General features: G+C 48.7%; 2 protein-coding genes across 3 annotated transcripts in view; both read right to left on the reverse strand.

The window, feature by feature from the left end:
- Positions 1–192: 192 nt before the first annotated feature.
- GNAL (G protein subunit alpha L) overlaps positions 193–21,266 on the reverse strand; it is a 94,529-nt gene continuing 73,455 nt past the window's right edge. For both annotated transcript variants that reach the window (XM_068562757.1, XM_068562756.1), the window contains exons 6-12: positions 4,725–4,779; positions 3,879–3,952; positions 3,389–3,447; positions 3,003–3,123; positions 2,123–2,253; positions 822–889; positions 193–339 (exon numbers count right to left, since the gene is read on the reverse strand). In XM_068562757.1, coding sequence (XP_068418858.1) covers positions 193–339; positions 822–889; positions 2,123–2,253; positions 3,003–3,123; positions 3,389–3,447; positions 3,879–3,952; positions 4,725–4,779 — 655 coding nt within the window. The remainder of the gene's footprint in view (positions 340–821; positions 890–2,122; positions 2,254–3,002; positions 3,124–3,388; positions 3,448–3,878; positions 3,953–4,724; positions 4,780–21,266) is intronic.
- CHMP1B (charged multivesicular body protein 1B) lies at positions 12,293–13,920 on the reverse strand. The gene has a single exon (XM_068563440.1). The coding sequence runs from the start codon at positions 13,801–13,803 to the stop codon at positions 13,204–13,206; it is 600 nt and encodes a 199-aa protein (XP_068419541.1). The 5' UTR covers positions 13,804–13,920; the 3' UTR covers positions 12,293–13,203.

Genomic DNA, 21,266 nt, shown 5'->3' on the forward strand with positions numbered 1-21,266 from the left:
GCTTGGGCCAGTGCGTCTCCCCATCTGCCAAGTTCTCCACGAGTCGGGGCCCCCCCACCCCCACACAGACCGGGGCGGGGAGGTGGGGGCAGAGGTGGCCGGGGGCCCAGCGGTCACGAGAGCCCGCACAATGGACGGGGACTCGCTGCTCTGTGCCGGGCGGCCCTGGGACGCGGGGCGGGGTTGGGGGGCTCACAGGAGCTCGTACTGCTTCAGGTGCATCCGCTGGATGATGTCCCTGCAGTCGTTGAAGACGCGTCGGATGTTCTCCGTGTCCACGGCACACGTGAAGTGCGGGTAGCAGTAGTGCTTGCCGTCGCCTGTCGCCGTGCTGATGCGCTGCGGAGACGCAGCCCGTCAGCTCCGGAGGACCGAGGGCGGGGGGCGGGGGGCGGGGGTGTCTGTGTCAGGGCTGAGCCCCCCAGATCTCACTTTTTATGTGAGTTTGAAATCATCTCAAAATACAGAGTTTTTTCAAAAAGGGAACGTCTGAACCTGAGCAGGTCTGTTTCCACGTGACCCTTGAGCTGAGGAGAGGCCACATCCCACATCCCACTGAAAGGCAACACGCAAGCGGGGTCGGCCATCTCAGTGCCGCCCCGGGGCCTGTACCCTGCCCGTTCCTGCTGGGAAGCTGTGTGACCTGAGGTCGCAAGTCTGACCTCTCTGAGCCTCCGTGTGCTCAGCTATGAGATGAGGGAACGACACCTTCCCATCCCTCATTGTTTGGGAGAGATTAAATGAGCTCGTGAGAGACTTAAGTGCAAAGAGCAGGGTCACCCTAAGGTGGCAGGACAGCAAAGGGCAAGGAAAATGCTCACCAAGAACAGATCCCGGATGAAGAACTTAGCTCTTGTGACTTTGGGATCTTCTCCCGCATCTGGTGTCGCTGTAGAAAATCAAAGGGAATTTTATTTAAGTGACATGACACACAGATACAGCTGGATGGAGGCTGTGCACACAGAGCACGGAAGCACACGGGCCATGCAGCCAAAGACTGAAACGTGACCTTCGTCTCTCTCCTCCTCCCAGGTCATTTTGACTTCAACAGTGGTTTGTGTTTGGTGCCGGGTGAACAGCTTCTACTCAAGTCAGATGAAGCGTCTCACTGACTGGTGAGCCGGCCCCCAGTCGCCTGCACCTGGTGAACCGTCCTGCAGGGAGGGCTGCCAGCTCATCCTGAGACTTTTCCCAGGAAAAATGCTGACCACACTGGGTAAGGGGAGCGAGGGGCTGGTTCCCAGGAAAGGTCAGAGCAGGCCCGGCTGCTGTGGGGTGGGTGGCATGGGGGCTGGGGAGCTCCCAGACGGCGGCTGCTACCCGGGCCCAGGAAGCACCCTGCCAGGCTGGCTGAGGTTGGTGCAAAGACCGCGATAGGTTTCTTAGCTTCTAACTGAAGTTTCTGGGAAAGCCCCCTTCATCCTGCTTTATCCAGTTTGGGATTAAACCTTGAGGAGTGGGGTTATTTTGCCATAAGCAAATCCCTCCTTGGAGACTCTGGTGGCCCAGGAAACTCAAAACCCAAGAGCAGCCACTGGAAATGGGTCCTGACTCCTCCAGGTTTGCCAGACGGGACCTTCCCGGCTTCAGCACTGCAATTCCCACGTCCCAGGAGCCTCACAGCCTCCCGGGACGGCTGGTCACCCGATGAAGTCACCATGCTGTGGCCAAAGTCATCGCTGGGGACAGAGGCCTCAACACGGTGGTCGGCGGCGGGCGGCTCGGGACAGAGGTCACTGCTGCCCTGTCCCTGCGGGCCCGGCCAGAGTGGCTCAGACAGCGACTTCCCTGTCAGTCACTGTGCGGGGTAAGCAGGCAGGTCCAGGCGGACCGACCGACACGGGGCCCCAGGAGGGAGAGCTTCCCTGCAAACCCCGCATTCACGTCAAGCTGCCCTTCCTCCTCCTGCTCAGCGTGGACCAAGTTGAACTCTGAAAATTTTACAAATGGGACCCTAAGGACATTTTAATACTCCAGAAGCTAAGGGTGGAGCAGGAGTCAAGAAGATTGATCTAAATTAACTGTTTCCTAGATTCATCAGAACCGTAGGAATTACAGTTACAGGGCTATTGAAAGAACAATTCTTTCCCTTAATCGCAAGATACTTGTTTTGGAATCTTACCGTCTTCAGGAACAGTATAATTTGCATACTCTGGGAAATAGTCTTCAATTTTTGATTTCCCTGCCAAGACTTTTTCTGCCAGCATATCCTGTTTGTTCAAGAACAAGATGATGGAAATGGTCCGTAACCACCTGGAAAGGAGCAGGAAACACACAGGTGTGGGTCCACTGCCTGAGCAGGCACCTCCGTCGCAGGCGTTATCCATGGAGAGGACAACGTGCTGCCCTCCGGACGAGGTGCCGGGCTTGGGATTATTTGATGCCCCGGAACCTCAGCCCCCAATCCATCTGCACACAGGACTCCCTCATGAGGATAAACTCTCAGGAGGAGGATTCAGCTCCACAGGGCTGTACTGGCACCAAAGCCAAGGTTCACGTCAGGAATAAATATGCTCAGATTTGTGTGGTGTAATTTACTAGTAAAGGGTCAGAAAAGCGGGAGAAGTTAAAGCTGTCACAACAACAGAAACAGAATAGATGGTCACGCAGGGCATCTGCGGCTCTTGGGCGAGGAGCTGGGTGTTGAGGGTCTGGGTGGTGACCTGTCACTTTGCTGACAAGTCGAGGGAGGGGCTCAGGGGTCATCGAGTCATGAGCGGATGTTTTAAATGGGCGCTTTCTGCATTTTAAAAACCAAACAAAACCAAATTTGAACCGTATGTAACAGGCTTCCAAAATAGAGATCTGGATTTTCCTGACAAAGTCCCATCAGCTTCACACCCCCATCTTAAGTTAAGTCTCTACAGTAAATGGACTGAAAGAGGCTTCTTATGGTTTTAGAAGATTTATCACAAGGAAGGACTGCATCGGAGAACAAAGATGAAAGCAAGCTGAGAGGCATTTTTAAACCCAGAGGGAGACCGAGTTTACTGTCTTGTCACCTGTTGTTCCAGATGCTCTCGAAAAGGTCCAGGGACTCCCGCAGGCGGTTGGTATTGTTATCTTCCCGGATCACCATGTTGTAGCTGCTGCAGGCAGCCACGTAGATGATGGCGGTGACGTCTGGGTGGGAGGAGTGGGGGAGGAACCTTGGTTATTTAGAGCAGTTACGGCCACCCATGTCCGGGGAGAGCTCCCTTGTGATCGCAGGATTGACCCGGGGCCCCCAAACTAGCAGAGACAGTGTGACCCCAGGATGCTTAAATTCTGTATTCATGGGACTCATGGTTAAGGCACTTGATAGGTGAGTGGATTGAAAGCTACTGAAACACAGCAGCAGGAGGGAGTGTGGGTTTGTCCCCATTTTCTTGAGAGAGGGAGAAATCACCGTTGAAGCACTGGATCCATTTTCTTCTCTCGTCCCTCTGGCCTCCGACGTCAAACATGCTGGGGGAGAACACGGGTTGGGGGGTGCCGTTAGCCGGGGGCGGGAGGACATCCGTCCTTTGCTCTCCCCCTCCACCTGGCCCATGGCTCTGCTCCCCAGGTGACCTTGCAGATGGGCCCAGCGGGGCCTCCCCAGTCTGGCCCAGATGAGTGTCCACACCCCGGTATTTCTCTGAGCCCAGCCCTTAGCCCTGTGATCAGTGGCCGCTTGGCCCTCTCTCCCCCTGGGCAGCCCGTTGCCTGCGTCCTCCTCCTCTGCACCTGCCTGAGGCCACCGGGCTCGAGTGCCTCCCTTCCCTGCACTGACACCTGCGCTTGCGGGCGCACAAGCGGGTTTGCAGCACTGCAGGCCCGGGATCGCCCGATGTCCAGGCCGCTTCCCTGACCCCCGGCCTGGGGGCCCTGTGGGAGGGTCCTGCCCACATGCTTACTGGAAGTTGACTTTGTCCACTTGGAATCGTGTCTCGAAAATCCCTGACGTCAGAACTCTGCACCTGAGGAGGTCCTGGGGGCAGAGAAGAGAGAAGCAAACAAGTGACCCCTGTCCTCAGGAGGAGAGCCCGGGGCAGCCATAGGCTGCGAGTGTCCCAAACAGCAATTCCCTCCATCGGAAAAGAAACAGGACTTAAAAACTGAGACAGATGCTCTCGGTCTCACTCCCCAGAGAAAGTCACAGTTAATGTACTGGTTTGGTCTTGGAGACTTGATGGCTCTGCTTTTTTTTCCTTCAGGAGCTTCCTGTAATCACTCCTGAGTGTTCCCTACTGACACCATGTCCCCAACAGCCCGCCAGTGTCTGGGGAGAGGCGCCTGTCCCACCAGCTGCCGCTCCGGGTCAGACTCACTCTCTCTCCTCTCACAGTTCTAGTCTCGAAGGTAAAAGATGATGTGTTCCCAAGGGGATGAGAAAGCCGTACAGTTTCACAAGGCTGACACCTCTTTTGGCCTGTCAGGTGTCAGGGTTTCTTTCCTGGTTACCAGATCCATTAGGATGTAAATTGGCCACCACAGTGACTCTGCAAGTGGAGGGCAGTGGCCCCTCTGAGCCCGATGAGAAGTGTGAGGACAGACTCGAGGGGCAGGCTCAAGGCCAGGGTAACTGAGCTCCCAGGGTCGGCCTCGTAGAGGGATGGACTCCAGGGGACAACCAGGAGCTCAGACCTCGGGGAGTGGGGGGTGCAGGGAGCCTCCCGGAGGGACACGGCTGGGCCCCGAGGGTACAGAGACCCTCCAGTGTCCCCCCGTTCGGGCGGTGGTCGCGGCCCAACCCCACCTACCTGGTCCGTGGGCGTGTAGTCCACCAGGCTGACGCTGTCAATTCTCTCCAGGAAGCTGAAAAGAAAGCCAGACGTGCTTGGGGCCGCCTCTGGGCTGAGGGGCAGGTGTGCAGGGCCCGCACGAGCCCAGGGGGACGGGGCAGCCACAGGCCAGCAGGTTCCCGCGTTCTTCCTGGACACCTGTCTCCCAGGCAGGTCAGTGTCCTGAGGGTCCTGATCCGTCGTGGTGGGGGAGCGGGGGTCCAGGCCTCTGCCCTCCCTTGACAGGTTTTACATGTATTTGTCTTTCTGTTTATCGTCTGTCTCTCCCTCCAAATGTGGGACCCACAGGGCAGATCTGGCTTGTTGGCCGGGTTTCCCCAGCGCCTGTGGGGCAGCCCAGCCCCTGCGTATTTGTGGGATGAAGTGAGCAGGGGGCTGTGAGGCCCAGCCTGCAACTGACACAGGAAGACACAGCGCTGGTTAACCAGTGAGCAAAGGACCACTTCCCGAGGGGTGGGGGACAGCAGAGCGTGTGAGGAGCGGGCGGGGCTCTGAGTGCCCTGGGCTCTCCTGGTGGGGGGGTCCCTGTGGCTGAGGTGGGGCTCCGGCCCTGGGGAGAGTGGATGTGACCTGGATCAGGGGGACTCGGCCGGAGTCCCTGCCTGGACAGCTCGGGGTCCACTGTTCCGTATCTGGAGTAAAGTCATGATGGGCCTTCCTCCCAGCCTGTGTGCCGTGAGCTTCTGCACAGTGAGGGGGGAGCACCTCCCCACCTCCGCACAGCCCCCCTCCCCAGCCAGCACTGCAGGCCCTTGAGCTGCTCACAGGAGGAGGGGGGAGTGCAGAAGACCCTGGAGGAGCCACAGGAGGGGACCCCTGAGAGCTGAGTCTGGTTTGAAAACCACAGTGCCGTCTGGCCCAGTCCTTGCCGGCCTTGCATTTGGTGGAGTGGAGGGCACCTCAAAGTCCACCCCGACTGTCTAGCAGGAAAGGAAAGGGGCAAGAAGACTTGAGTCTGTGATGAAGTGGGAGGGGTATCTGCCGAGGTGGGGAGGGGCTCTGGACTATAGCCCAGAAACCTGGGGGCTCCGGTGGGGAGATGAGCCGCCCCCCTTCCCCGTGTATGGATGTAATAATTTGAAGCAGAAGTGGTCTGTCCTCTCGGCAGGGACATCTAATATGAGAAAGGTGATACAGACACTGATCATCTCCGATCGAAAGGGCTGGAAGGAACTGAAAATCAAACCAAATATGAAGCCTTCAGCTCTGGTTAGAGGGTAGGAGGCGCCCGATTTCAAACAGGATGCAGACAGGGTGGAGGGGGTGGGTGAATCTATTCAGATGGTAATAACGGGTATAAGTAGAAACAATGAAGTGTGGTTAACAAAAAAGACATCAGAAGTTGTTGAAAGATCAGAGACCGCCTTCCCAAGGACGCGTTGGGAGTACCTTCCTGACCACTTCCTGACCGCGACAAAGGAAAGATATACCATCTGTCCCCACCCCTGAGCCCGGGGTGGGTGTCCAGGGTTCCTTCCAGCTCTGGTACTTAACCACCTGAGACCTGACCGGCATCAGTGAACATTTCCCAGAGCATCTTCTGAATTGTTACTGATGGTGAATAGTCCTCTGAGTTCATGGATTTCAAGTTTGTGCAATGGAAGTAAAATGTGAAAATTCCCCGGATGTGAATGTTTCCCCGGACATTTGAGAGCCTCTCTAAGGAGTAAAGACTAGCAGTTGATTTCTGCCAGACTTTTGACTTAATCTTTGGTTCAATTGGTGTATTTCCCGCATGTTGTAGTAGGACTTCTTCAAAACGGGGCTCTTAAGATAATATATAGAGAGAGGAGTTTTAAAAGGATTTTCCAAATCATGCACAGAATTTTGTATGACTAAAATTTAAAAGGTTGTCTCCCTGAATACGCCACTGCCTGTTATGCCGAAAAATTAACAAGATCTAAGAATTCCACTTGTAGACCATTCACTTCCACTAGATAAAGAGTCACAGGACAATAACAAAATACAATTATAGGAAGTCGCCCCCTGGACTTCCCCGGTGGTCCAGTGGTTAAGACTCCATGCTCCCAATGCAGGGGCCTGGGTTCGATCCCTGGTTGGGGAACTAGAGCTCACATGCCGCAACTAAGACCCGGTGCAGCCAAATAAGTAAGTAAATAAATATTAAAAAGAAATGTCACCCCCCCGCCCCCACCCTTATGGTCACTTTAAGAAAAGCAGTTAAAAAGCAATTTACTTTGATTTCTCTTCACTGCTTCCTGCTACAGCTGAGGATATTTGTGTTTACAGAAGTGATTTTATTTTGGCCACTGGGATCCCCCCTGCTCGACATTGGCACGAAACAGCAATTCACTGTTCATTTCTCCTCTGTCTGCCACCCCAGTAACTCAAAACTGCAGGGTTCTTGTGGGCCGGGGGCAGGGGTTGAGGGGGGATGGTGAAAAGATGAAGCTATCCTGTTAAATGCCTTTGAACAACTGGATCTCAGGAAAAGCACCAACGACCTTTAATTAAAATGTACTTAAAATGATTTCTTCTATGAAAAATGCAGCAAGTCAGAGCTGTGTCAAGCCAAGTGTCAACTACAAATTGGCATTTTCCATTGGCATTTGCCATCTACCTCTACAAGGATTAACTCTTGTGCTGCTGCAGCTGCTGACTTTCCACACCCCCTGAAAGGAGTTCAGGTAGAGAGCTAAAATGAGGCACTCTGTGCTCTGGGAAAAACTGGCAGAACAGGTCTTCAGAGAGTTAGATGTTTTCAGAAGCCAACTTTATGAGCCCAATTCTTGTATCTGTTCATATCTAGAAAAGCACTAAAATCCTTCATGGTGACAACTGCTCCTCGTGACTAGCAGAAACCTTCTGCAAAATAGTATGTGCTCAGTTGCATGTATTCCCCCTTCACCAAAATCACATATATACTGACCTCCCCCTCTGCCTCTTTGGAGCAGTTTCTCAGAGCTATCTGGGATGCTGTCTCCCGGGCTGTAGTCCTCATTTTGCCCCAAATAAAACAACTCGCAACTCTCATGTTGTGCATTTTTTTAAATCGACACAAGTAAAACCCTTTTCTCAGTGTCTTACCGAAATTCACTTCATGACGCTTATTTACTTGATGTAAAAAATACTGGAGGAAAATGTTAGCAGTAGTGACAGAGCACCAGCCTGATCTAACGTGCAGCAGGGCTGAGATCCAGGCCACCTCAGAGGTGGTCCTCAGACCAGAGCCCGGGCATCGGGATTGTGGCTGAGCCAGAGCCTGGGTGGATGAGTGACCCACGTGCCCTTGGATGTCTGAGAAGCATCATGCCTTTTCCTCCCCTGCCCTGGCCTGTCCTCTCCCGTCACCTGGATGGCATACCCAATGACTCACATCCTGTTCTCGCCCTCAGAGTGAAGTCCACGCTGAATCTGGCCTCCGAGCCCTTCGCAATGCGTCCCATCTCTTCTTTGTTCTTCTTGGTGTCAAACCGTCCACTCCAGTCAAATCTCCACATAGGTTTTGGCTTTTCAGACCTTTGTGTAATCCCCACTTTTTTTTCTTTGAAGCCTCAGATTGAACCCAACCTCTTCTAAGAAGCCAATTCTATGGAATAGAATTGAGAGCCCAGAAACAAACCCACACACATATGGACAACTGATTTATGACAAAGGAGCAAAGAACATATAGTGGAGAAAGGATGGTCTCTTCCATAACTGGTGTTGGGAAAGCTGGACAGCTACATGGAAAATAATCACACTGGACCACTACCTCACACCCTACATAAAAATCAAACTCAAAATGGATTAAAGACTTGAATGCAAGACCTGAAACCATAGAATTCCTAGAAGAAAACATAGGCAGTATGCTCCTTGACATTGGTCCTAGCGGTATCTTTCTAGATATGTCTCCTCAGGCAAGGGAAACAAAAGCAAAAATAAACAAATGGGACTGCATCAAGCTAAAAAGACTCTGCATAGCAAAGGAAACCAGCAACAAAACAAGAAGACAACCTACCAAATGGGAGAAGGTATTTGTAAATCATATGTCTGATAAGGGGTTAATATCCACACTATATAAAGAACTCACATGACTCAATAACAAAAAAACAACATGATTTAAAAATGGGCAGAAGTGCTGAAGAGACATTTTTCCAAAGAAGACGCACAGGTGGCCAACAGGCACATGAAAAGATGCTCACCACTGCTAACCATCAGAGAAATGCAAACAAAAACCACAATGACATATCACCTCACACCTGTTAGGATGGCTGTTACCAAAGGCAAGAAATAACAAGTGTTGGAGAGGATGTGGAGAAAAGGGAGCCCTTATACACTGTTGATGGGAATGTAAATTGGTGCAGCCACTGTGGAAAACAATATGGATACTCCTCAAAAAATTAAAAATAGAACAACCACTTATGAACCCGCAATTCCACTCCTGGGTATTCATCCAAAGAAAATAAAAACACTAATTCCAGAAAATATCTGCACCCCAGTGTTCATAGCAGCATTACTTACGATAGCCGAGATATGAAAACAACCTTAAGTGTCCATCAACAGATGAATGGATAAAGAAGATATGATATATATATATACACATACACACACACATACAAAGCAATATTATTCAACCACAAAAAGAAGGAAATCTTGCCATTTGTGACAACACAGATGGACCTTGAGGGTATTATGCTAAGTGAAGTAAGGCAGATGGTGAAAGAAAATACAGTATGATTTCACTCATGCATGGACTATAAAAAAGCAATCAAACAAAACCCCAAAATAAATGAACAAGCCAAACCAAATAAAAACAAACACGTAGATACAGAGAACAGAGTAGTGGTTACCAGAGGGGGAGAGGCAGGGGGAGGGGGAAATGGGTGAAGGGGATCGACTGTGAGGTGATGGCTGGAAATGAAATATTTGGTGGCAAGCTTGCTGTAGTGTGCACAGAAGTAGAATGTTGTAAACATGAAACTTATGTGTCATAAGCCAGTGCTGCTTCAAAAAACAAAAAAAGAAAAAAGAAACCAGTTTTAGGACACTATAATCCCATCCTCCTCCATGTAGTTTGTTTCATGATTTGATTAGCTCGGAACACACCTTACATCGTGATTTCCCCCCTTGTATAAGTTGAGGTATAAAACACACGGTGCGTAAAGAGCACTGACATTACTCATCTTGATGACTCTGTCGCACCTGTGTACACTGGTGTATTTTCCTCTTTTTGCTTGTGCCTTATCTACCTAACTCCACTGAGGACCGTTTAAGGCAGAAGCATGTCTTTATTTCTAGAAAGAAGCCCCAGACAGCCAGCATCTGACACACCTCAGTCTAAATCTTTTACTGTATTCAGTTGTTCTCAACAAACACTGCTGAACTGTTTGTCCTGACACCGTTCAGGAGGGATGGAGGATGTACAAACCCTGAAGAGCAGGAGCAAATATCTCCATCTGGAGAAACACGATGGAGGAGGAGGACAGGGTGGTCCTGAGGGTACATCCGGGCTCTGCTGAGGCCCCCGCACCCACTGTGATGCTGTCACCGGGGAGCTCTGGGCATGGTCACGAGTGACAGCACCCAAGGGAGATCTGCATTCACACCTACTGAGCTGGGTATACCACCTGATGCCCAGGAACCATGACTGAGATGCACTGGTCCTGCCCCACATGGAACCTACTGTCTGGTTGTAGGAAAACAAACCTCGGTACACCAGGCAGGCACTGTCTCATTCCAACCAGTTGATTAAAAGAAAAAAAAAAGAGATGGGGGCCTGCTCATCAGTTTGTTCAATGACCACAGGCTTGCAGCTTTTTGCCAACAGCACCCGAGGTCCTGAGCTTTGGATTTTGGCTACGGAAACGCCTCCAAGAGGGTGTCATGCCTGTTGCAGAGGAGGAAATCTAGAATATGAGGTGCCTCACTTCTGCTCAATGAGGTGAGGTTGTCTGGCTGACCCTGAGACCACGTTCAGTGAATAAGGTTGTCAGATGGGTGCTTACTTTAGGTGGCACCTTTCCAAATCGAAGACAGCAGGGTGGGCACACGGCACCCTCATCTGAAAGGCACACACACATTAAGGCTCCTTCAGGAAGAAGCAACTGTAGTAAGAAAGGTCTCCAATAGTGCAGTTATCATCTGAACTGAAATAAACTAAATAGTTCCTAAAGTAAACTTAAAAGTTTATTCTAAATCCATTTGGAAGCTGAATTTGAAGGCAGAAAAATACAAAGGAGAAATAAGAGCAAAAATTATACTAGTAGTTGCATGGAAGATGAACCATTTCCTTGGTATGTTTGAGTTGGATCCTTTTGGAAATTCTCTCTTTAGCCTAGGCAAGTTTCAGTATGAGGAAGAACCTTGTTGCCATGAAGAAACTATTACAGTAAAGAAATAGCAACTTGGGCTTCTAGAAATATGCATGCAAACAGAAATTCAGGTGCTAAAGGTGAGTCTGGAAAAATACTATGCTTTCTGAACCAAATCAACCTCTGAGTTCTTTTTCCTTAAATAGCTTTGTAAACAGGATGTACACTCAGTATGCAATAACATGCAGTTTAAAGTGATTTATTTGACAAACTTCTGTGGTTCATATTCCAGCATTTCATCAACTGCAAAACTGAGGAAATAATTCATGGGCCTGGTATGCTTTTGAAAATATTTATGTTTCATAAAAATGTACATTCATGTAGTTTGAAATGAACATATTTTAAGAAAGTTCAAGCATATATAAGCATTGTTTAATCTCACAAAATATATTAGTTTTGTTGGGAATTATCTGCACTATAAAAGGGTCCTCAATTTACCAAATGATCAACAGCAAGCTGTTATTTAAGTTGTAATGATGTTTTCAGTCTAAAGAGGGGTTAGGACTCATGTTGTGCTCACACACAGCTGCCTCTGGGCAACCTTGTGGATGAGAGGAGACACCAAAAGGGACTAGTTCTAGAAAGAGGATTTGGGGAAGACGACTGGCAGGTGTCCTTTACAGAAGACTTTGGAACAACATCCAGTCAGACATAATGACACTTATATACGAGGGTCAGTCCTCATCTGCACACAACTCTTCATTTTTTTTTCCCCCTTAATACACACACGTTCATATAGGAGGACATGTTGTAACAGTGAACACTTGGTTCTCAAATCTTTCAAAAGGCTTGGAAGAGTCCCTTTAATTATTTTCTGAAATACTGGAATTCTCTCCAGTGAAGGGAAGAGGGAATTTAAAATATCCTTAAGTGTTTAACTTAGATTAATATGCTCGCCAAGGCAAAAGCAAGTTGCTGTTCTCCATGTTTTGCGGCTCTGAGAAAGTGGTAGCTACAGGCTCTGCTTTTTCACTTTTACTTTACACACCACCATGCCAGAAAGATGGAAGGCAGCACATCTGGGCTCTGGCCTGAAAGGGTCGAGCCTATCGTCTGACCCTGCATCTGTCCTTCCCAGACTTCCAGGCGGCTGCATGTATGTGTAAGGGATTTGCATGGCTAAGCCAAACACTCCAACTTGTATTTCCAAGGTTTTAAAAGAGCTGTTGCTTTTAAGACAAGATAATAAATGCAAATAATTAGAACCTAAAATGCAGTTCTAATTTTATTTCTATTTTTGATTAAAATCAAAACAAAACCTACACACGCACAGTCCCAGGGCTTTCTCAAACCAATCAACGGTTCTTTGGCAACGTCAGAGTAATGTGACTGTCATGCTAATTGCCATACTTTAAAAGAAGTCTAATTAAATAGGAAAATAACTAGAAACGTGAGAGAGAAGTTCACTTGGAAAAAACTGTCATACTAACGTTAAACCTTGTAAATCTTAAAACCATAAATGAACACTTTTCTCTTATGATAAATGCAAGTTACATGGCATTTTTTCCAGTTATAAAAAGACAACTACCATAAGAAAATGTATAGGACGTAAACAATAACTGAACATTATGCTGGAAAGTCGTAAAGTAATTTTAGTGTAAATTATGAGAACAGATGAATAGTCACCTGTAGTCTGGATTTGATGACAATAAACAAAGGATACACAGAATAGCACTGCCCATAAAATAAATCTCTTAATGAGGTGTTGATAGCGCTGTAATTAATCTAAGTAATCACCTCCCGTCAACTCTAGATATTATCGATTACACAAAATTAAAAAGAAAACCTTCAATCCTGGTAATTCGGGCAGAATACTGAATACACGGGAACTAGAGTTTTGACCAAATTTTTGAGAAAGATTCATATACGCCAAATTAACCAGATCTGTTAAAAGGCAGCTATAAAAATACACATGATCACAAGCTATACAGAACTTTCAAATCCATTTAAGAGTGGAGAAGGCCTGGGACGTCTTCGTGTACCTGGAGAGCACTGTAAAACCCAAAGGTAGAAGCATCTTGAGTAAGAGCAGTTCAGCATTCAGGCCGGTTCCGAGTTTCTAGCGTAGAGTATCCGTCTTCGAAGGTGGCTGCGGCCGGGACGCCTGAGAGCGGGTTCCGCGGTCACACTTGGTCTCGCAGGCGGGCCAGCCTCTGGGACAGTTCGTCCTGCTCGGCCGAGGCCACGCTCGTGCCCACGGAGCCGGTCTGGCCCTGCGGCAGCTCCATGTTGAGGTCGAGGCCGGCCTCGTCTGCCATTTCCTGCAGCAGCATATCCACCTGGCCCTGGGGAGTGGTCAGCGTCGTCGTGCTGCTCATCGTGTCCTCCATCTGCTGCGTCTGCACGTCCAGCGTCTCGAACTGGTGCTCGAACTTGTCCATCAGGGCAGAGATCTTCTCGAGATTCATGGTCTTCAACGTCGCGTCCATCGACTTAACCACACCGGCCATCGACTTGGTCACCTTGCCCATCGTCACGGCCGTCTGGACCCTGGCGGCCACCGCGTCCACCCGAGCACTCATCCTCAGGAAATTCACCGCCTGGTTCTTCTGGCGAATCGCGTTCTCGGCGTGAATCCTCGCAACTTCCATGTTGCCCTTCTGAATGGCCTTTTTAATCTTGGCCTTTTCGGCCTTTTCCTCCTTGTCGCATTTTTTGGCACTCCTTCCCAGTTCTTTGGCCGCGAACTTTAGGTTGAACAGGTGTTTCTCCATGTTGGACATGATCGTACGGCTCCCGGGGGTCGGCGGCCAGGGCTGAGGTGGACACCAGAGGAGGTAGGAAAAGAAAGACCGCTCCCAGCCGCCGCTCCTTTGTTTTGGTCCCACTTCCCGTTTCTGCCGCACGCGGCGCAGACCGTGACGTCATCGCTCGGCGCCGGGAGCGGGGCCGGCGTGGCGCACGGCGTAGGGGGCGGGGCTCCCGGACCTGGAGCAGGCAGACCTGGGCGCAGGCAGCGAGATGTTGTAGCGCTGACCGCGGCCCCGCTGACCCGGGCGCTCGCCGACTGCACCGAGTTCCCCCAACCCGCACCAGTTGTTAAAGTACTGAAGCATTAGTAAATTCACGGAAATGCGTGTCCACACACTTTCGTAGGCACGGACAGGATTGTCTGGAGCTGCACGTAAAAACTGTCCAAACTTGGTGGCCTGAGGTGTCCGGCCAGAGGCTGGAAACCAGGAAGCTGTCCTGAGGTTAGCAGACCACAGCCTTCTCCATCTGCTCTGGCAACTTCCACTTTCTCAGGGGAACGTGGACCGTTAATAATTAAAAGTACCAAACAGAAAAAGTTTTATCACTGACCTGCGCCTCTGGTTGCAGCCTGTGACATCCTTTTACTGCAGTGGGTGAAAATACCTTCTGGTCCGCGGACCACCTCGTCTATGCTGTGGCTGAAGGTCAGCTTGTAGATGAGTTGCCAGCAACTCCAAACATACAAAAATCCTTGTGTGGTTTAGTAATAAAAGACCCATCTTTTGCTGACATGATTCTGTTTGATATTTTATAAATATCCAAGGAACTTCACTCACATTTCATTTTGACACGAAACTGTCATTTTAAATTATGCAGGCAGAGGACGCTGAAGTACTGGGACCCACACCCACTGGCGTAGATCAAAACTGTCACTATGTATTATACCCTTTAGAAGTGCAGGCTTTCAGATGGCAGCAGACTGTGCTGTGGCTTTTTTCTTTTAGGAAGATTCCTCCCGTACAGCAATAACAACATAGCAGGGCCCTACCTGCCCTAAGGAGCTAGGCTGAAAATGAACTCTGAGAGTAATTCTGTTTGAGATAGTTTTAATCCAGAGTCTCACCATCCCTTTGGGCCTCGTGTGATAGTTTGCCCGTGGTGCTGTTGAACATGCATTTTCCTAAAACCCAGCTCTGGTTATATCACTCTCTTGCTCCAAAACCTGAGCAGAAAGGCACGCGGCAAACACGGTCCCCACCCTCCCTTTTCTTTCCCTCCCCACCCAGTCAAGCCAGGCTGAGCTTGGAGGCTGAACACCATTTGTGTCACTTGGTCAGTGTGGATGAGGAGGGATGGGCCTCCGGACACTGTCCCCACTGCCTGGGCTTCTAGCCGTCGCATCTCTGCCTGTTGTGATCCTGCCCCTGCTCAAAGCTGCTTCTCCAGGACCCCCGCTCCATGCTGTCCCCTTACCCCACACAGCACACATGTCAGGCTGCCTGGCACGGGGTCCGGGTACCTATTATATTACGAACTGCGTGGAGGCAGAGAACAGTCTTATTCCTTCCCCCCCCATGGAACCCAGCACACGCTCTGCACACAGCAGGCACTGAACCCAGTAAGGTTTTGCTGAGTTGAACTGTGGCTGAGAGGGGCTAGGACGTTACCCTCGTCAGCAGCTTAGCCAAGATTACTTTTTTCCCTAAAGCAGAACTTTTTCTTCACATGAGACATTTCCTAGAAACAGAATATAGAAGACCAATAAAGGGAAGAAATCTGTTTAAAGTGGGGCTTAGAGGGCCCCACCCCCTCCACTGCTCACCCACTGTCCCCCCCGCCAGCCCTTTCTTTTGGGTCCCTTGCAGTCAGCAAGCCAGTTCCTTGACCATTACCCATGGCCTGTTCCATTAGGTGACAGGGTTTGGAATATAAGCATGAGAAACCTTGACAGATTATGAGGATAATGACAACTAACATATTAAGTCCTGATGTGCTGGGTTGTTCTGGCCACTTTGCATGAATTGACTCACGTCATCCTCACAAACCCTAGGAGGTAGACGCTGTTAACACCTCCATCCTACAGGCCAGGGAACTGAAGCGCAGCATGCTAAGCCACTGGCTGCGGCCACAGCTGCTGAGTGTGAGGAATGGGATTCCACGGCTGCAGTGGGACAAGTAAGAAACAATGGGGGATCCGGTAAATTAACATGGGATCCAGTGGAGTTATCATTTTTACTTAAAGGAAGAGGTTGATGCAGCAGGAGTTGTTTTGAGACAGCTGAGGACTGGATTGACCGCGAGGTTAACAGGAGCTAAGGAAGGCTGCTCAGAGAAGTTGACAGCCCCTGAGGCTATGCTTGCTGACCAAGGCGGGTCTCCTCTGGCTGCTGGACAGCCTGGACTCCAGACTTCAGCTGAGGACTCCAGAGGCCCGGGCAGACTGGACGCCGAGGGGAGGCTGATCTCGCTGTGGGCCCTCCTTCCCAGGACCGGCCCTCTGCTTTCTTCTCTGACACCCCAGCCACCCCACTGTGCTCAGTATGACCCAGGCTGAAGCTCTCATGGTCACTTTCCTAGAGCCAGCTTCCTTCTGAGCCCAATGTCCCAACGACCTGCTGACCCTGGAGAGCTGGGGGTGCAAGGCCGTTGGCAAGTCCTCCCACTGACTGCTCGGTCCTTCCCCCCAAACATGCGCCTCCTGCTAAAGGGCACTTCCATGCACCCAGCTGTTCAGGTCAGATTCTTAGGAATCGTCTGGAACCACCCCCTTTTGAAAGTTCACTGCTTGGCACCAGGTACCAGTCACCCTCGGGGACACACGGAAGCTCAGTGCTTCTGCTGAACATATGACTGCAGGCGAAGGATGCGGCACTGGGCACATACCCCCTTGATGACCATTTCCAGGAGTGCATGACATATACCACTGCATCTATTATATATATAATTTTCCTCTCTATTCATTTAGGAACACAGCTATAATGTGAGGCGCCGAGACTCCTCAAACCTTGGGAAATCGCAAAGCCATTGTCCGTCAAATTATATTAACATGGTGTCCAGGTTGAAAAACGAAAACAAGAAAGCGTTAGAAGGAAACAGAAAAGTCGCCCCTGAGTGGACTGCCGCGATGTTCCACACAGGTGCAGCTAGGAAACGCCCGGTCAGTGGTCCTCACGGTGGCAGCACAGCCCGAGTCCCCCTGTCCTGATGGTCTAATCACACGGACACAGAGATTCTCCTGCTCTATGCTGAACACCTTACTGATCTGACGACAGGCTGAAAATGAAACCTCAACACTCTAGGCTGTAAACACTTCCGGGATTTCCCTTGGTGCAGAGGAAAACAATGCCTACAGCGCCCAGCCGTTCACAGAAGGAGCCTCCACACCCCTTCCCGGTCCTCTTTGCAATAAAGAACAATCTGATTCAGAAAACAGCAATGGCAGTTAATTCTTTTTTTTTTTTTTTAAGTCTCTAAATATTAATTTCCCCACTTGAGTTTTGTTAAAACATAACTCCAGATTCTCTTCAGTTTGGTCTTATTTTAGGGCGATTTTGGACTTTCCCAACAAAAGAAGCAATGTGAAAGCCAGAGGGGGAGGCCTGGGTGTGATCCTGACTGGGAGTCAGGGCACCGGGCGCTGGTCCCTTCTGGTAAAGCTGGGTGATTCCTCATGTGATCCGACGTAGACCAGCTCACTTCTATGGGTCTCAGTTTCCTCATTTGTAAAACTGGAAAGGGAGGACCTAGGATCTAACAGTCGTGCCTTCATCAGGTCTTGGCACCGGGGGAGGCTGCTCAAAACTATTAAATTAAAAAAAAAAAATCCCTGAATTCAAATAATTCAGGCGAAGTCTCAAAATAGTGTGTTTTGGCCAAGATGTGAAGCAGTGAAGACTCTCATACACGACTGGTGGGAGTGTCAGTAGATATAACCTCTCTTTTTTATCTAATAAAGTTAAAAAGTGCACCCCCATGAGCACCAGTTCTGCTTGCAATGATCCACCCCAGAGAAACGCTTGCACGTGTGCCCCGGCTACAAAACAAGACGTCATGACCTAAACCTGGAAACAACGTAACTGTGAACACAACAGAGATACGAATTGTGGCAGATTTTTACAATCGGATACTACATAGCAATGAAAATAAATAGCTACACCCATACTCAAAGCATGAATACATCCTAAAAACTTAACTGGAGCAAAAGGAACAGACCAAAATGGTATACACGGCATAATTCCATTAAAAAAATCCCTAAAACAATCTGCAGAGATTCGTTTTAAGATTTACTTAGAGAAAAACATGTACTGTTTAAATTACTTTTCTCCCGGCAATTTGTGATGGATGTTGCCAGATCTCGTGTGGAACGCAGAGAGAAGATTCAGCAAAAGGGAGAAGGCGGACTGTGTCTATTTTTATGTTACTCCTCCATATACAAAACAGTTTGTAGGAAGAAAATCTCCTCCTTTGGTGAGAAAATCTCCTCCTCCTGCCTCAAAGGGACAGATGAACATAAGCAGAGAGTAAGGAACTGTGGTCGGAAAACAAGGACCTGAATTATTTCACGGTCTGGGACATGTGCCTGCACGCCTCTTCCCAGTCACTCTTTCCATTCGTCACTGGGAATCTTTATTCTGCTACTTTTTCTTTATTTTTAAGAAAAGCTTATTCCCTGCATAGAAACATGTGGCAGTACCTAACAGCTGCCTGGCTGCCTGATGGGAAGTAGGTCACCTTGCGGCCACTGCTCTGGGTGGGAAGGGATTTCAGGACCACAGGTCCGGGGCAGGTGGACAGGACTGCTCGCTGGTCCAGCCGGGCTGCAGAGGGGACCGCTCTCCAGGAACCTGGAGGCTGACAGTTCTCACACAAGTTTTTTTTCCCTTAAACTTGAACATTCAGCTTACAAGCCGTACGTTAAAAACAGCTACTGTGCACCCTGGGCAGTAAATCTGCTGCACTTCACAGCCCTGTCTAGGCCTGCTCTGGCAGCTCCTTCTGTGGATAATGGAAACATTAGAAGCAGAGTGTCCTCAGGGCTTGGTGGGGTTGAGTGTCGGGACCCAACCCTGGGCCCCTCATTGCCACTCCTGGGACCAGTGTGTGCAGCTGATACACCCACATCCTTAATCGGTGCTCTATCTGACCCATCGCGAGACACAGCTTTTAAGTAGCATCCTGTCACAGTTAAATTAAGCTTAAGTGGGTCACGTGATTTAAAATACCCATGGCCACAGAACAGAGGACAGTGCTGACAGCCATGTACTCTGAGAACCACTTAAAGTCCCTTCAGGTCTAGTTTAACCCACACTGTACACATAAAGGAAGGAGTCCCGGGCCATTAGTGCCCAAGCTCGCAATTTCTTTTTTTTTTTTTTTTTTTCGCAATTTCTTTTATTCAAGGAGGAGCTGCAATTAAGCTTTTGAGCCAAAACATAAAGGTTTTGTTAGTTTAAGCTGATATCTTTAGTTAGGAAGCAAAACAGGATGAGAACTCCACTATAACTTAACTCAATGAATCCTACTAGAAATAACTTAAAACTTCTATTTAAAACGTGAAAAATCCTGTTAAAAAAGCCGGATACTTGTTACCACTTCTACATTGCTATAATTACTATGATAGCCTTCAGTTTCTCTGAGACAGTGAACACTTGTGGTCTGAAGGAGGCCAAAGGTAGGTATTTTTAAAAGCAGTGTCAGCTTTAAAATGATTTTGAAGGAAGTCATCAGATACAAGGTATCTGAACTAAAATATAGTGGCTATGCTTTCTTATTCTACTATTTGGTGGACTTGGGCCGGACTCTTCCAGCTCACACCTGTTTCCACAAGTACTGCCTGGCTCGAGGCTCGGGATGTATGGCGGGGGTGGGAGGTGGGGACAGGTAAGTAATCCACACACGTGATGCATTTATACTGTTCCACAAAGCAGAGGGGTGCATTTCCCCCGCGTTTCTTTTTTTGGAAGGGTCGCTACAATCGGGGCACAGAGGTGCTGGCGGAGCTTCCCTGATAAATCTGCCCATTGAGGCTAGGTTCTAGCAGATATTTCTATTCCAGGAACCACTAGGCTGCCTTGAGGCATGTTTAACCGTGTCCTAAATATAATAAATCCCAGCCAGGGTTAACATCTGGAAAACAATACTTAACAGTAAACTCTAGCATACTGCGGGAGAGAGAAAATGTATTTTCAGAGCAGGAAATGTATTTCCTTCTCCTCAGAAACAATGCCCGCCCTCGAGGTTCACATCGATGGAGAACAGGATGGGGAACACTGAGTACCAAGCACTTAACTGTGATCACGTGGATAAAACTGTTAGCGAGCACACGGGAATTCCATCTGTGCTTAGTAAGTTAATATAAGAACAGAATGAAGCTTGTATTTGAAAGGTAGCTTTCTACTGGTATCATGGAGTCTAATTATTATGTGATCAATGGAATTTGGTGTAAGGAAGAAGGACGGTTTTACTTTCTTCCTTTTTTGAAAGCTTTCTTTGATGTGAAATTACCAAAGGGCAGCTTCCTCACTCCCTGAATCATACTTGAAAGGCTGTAATTACATTTCTTGACAGTGTGAACACACGCTCACTGTTTACTGGAAGGAGGGAAGTCCTTGTGTAATGTACTATTTACTAGAGCAGCCCGTTTTCTCTGAGCAGAAGTGAATGCTTCTGCTCGAAAGGAGGTCATGTGAAAACATGAACCAGCCTTTCGTCCTGTCAAGGCTGAACAACAGTCATTGTCTGATTAGACCACATTTGTTTCTCCTTTCATCGTATGTTGGACATTTGCATTATTTCCACTTTCTGGCTATTTTGAATAACGCTGCTATGAACAGATATTGTGCCTTTATCTGAGTTTTAGAGAAAGATGAATTCTGTACAACCGAGAATGAACAGTTATAATGTAAAAGTCCATTCATATAACAGTTGCTTTCTGAACACCTACTATGTGCTGGGCTCTGTTCCAGGCATGGCGGGGAACAGCCAGCAGTGGCCCACTGACCCATCCATAACAGAGAGTTTAAAATACCTGATTAGATTTACTTATTCATTCAACAAATATTTAATGAGATGTTACTGTGTTGGGCACTGTGTGGAGAAGAACAGCTCAAAATCCTATGGAAATAACTTCTTATAACATTACCTGCCAGTTTCCATAAAGATTATTTTTTAGAGATATCAAGACAAGGGAATCGTATTTTGAATCAGTATTTTTGTTTTTCCATTTCTCCTCTTCCCTTTTCTTTCAGCAGCATACCTGTACTGCCAGCTCAAGCACACAGGTGAGACAGAGATCCTTGTATAGGGTCAGGAGCATCCACTTCTGTGGAGCAATCGTTCACCACTTTTGAACGGAGTCTCTCTTTTTGCTTTTTCCTTGGTATTAAATATAAACGCCCTAAAATTAGGCAGATTCACATGATCAGTAGTCTCCATATTAATTTTACTGTGGTGTCCAAATTAATCTAACAAGCCAGTTGCAACAGGGGGTCTC

Source organism: Eschrichtius robustus, chromosome 14 (assembly GCF_028021215.1).
Source record: "Eschrichtius robustus isolate mEscRob2 chromosome 14, mEscRob2.pri, whole genome shotgun sequence".
Classification (NCBI taxonomy): Eukaryota; Metazoa; Chordata; class Mammalia; order Artiodactyla; family Eschrichtiidae; genus Eschrichtius; species Eschrichtius robustus.

Excerpts from the sequence above, each read along its gene's own strand:
- CHMP1B (XM_068563440.1), bottom strand. The coding sequence starts at position 13,803 with ATGTCCAACATGGAGAAACACCTGTTCAACCTAAAGTTCGCGGCCAAA.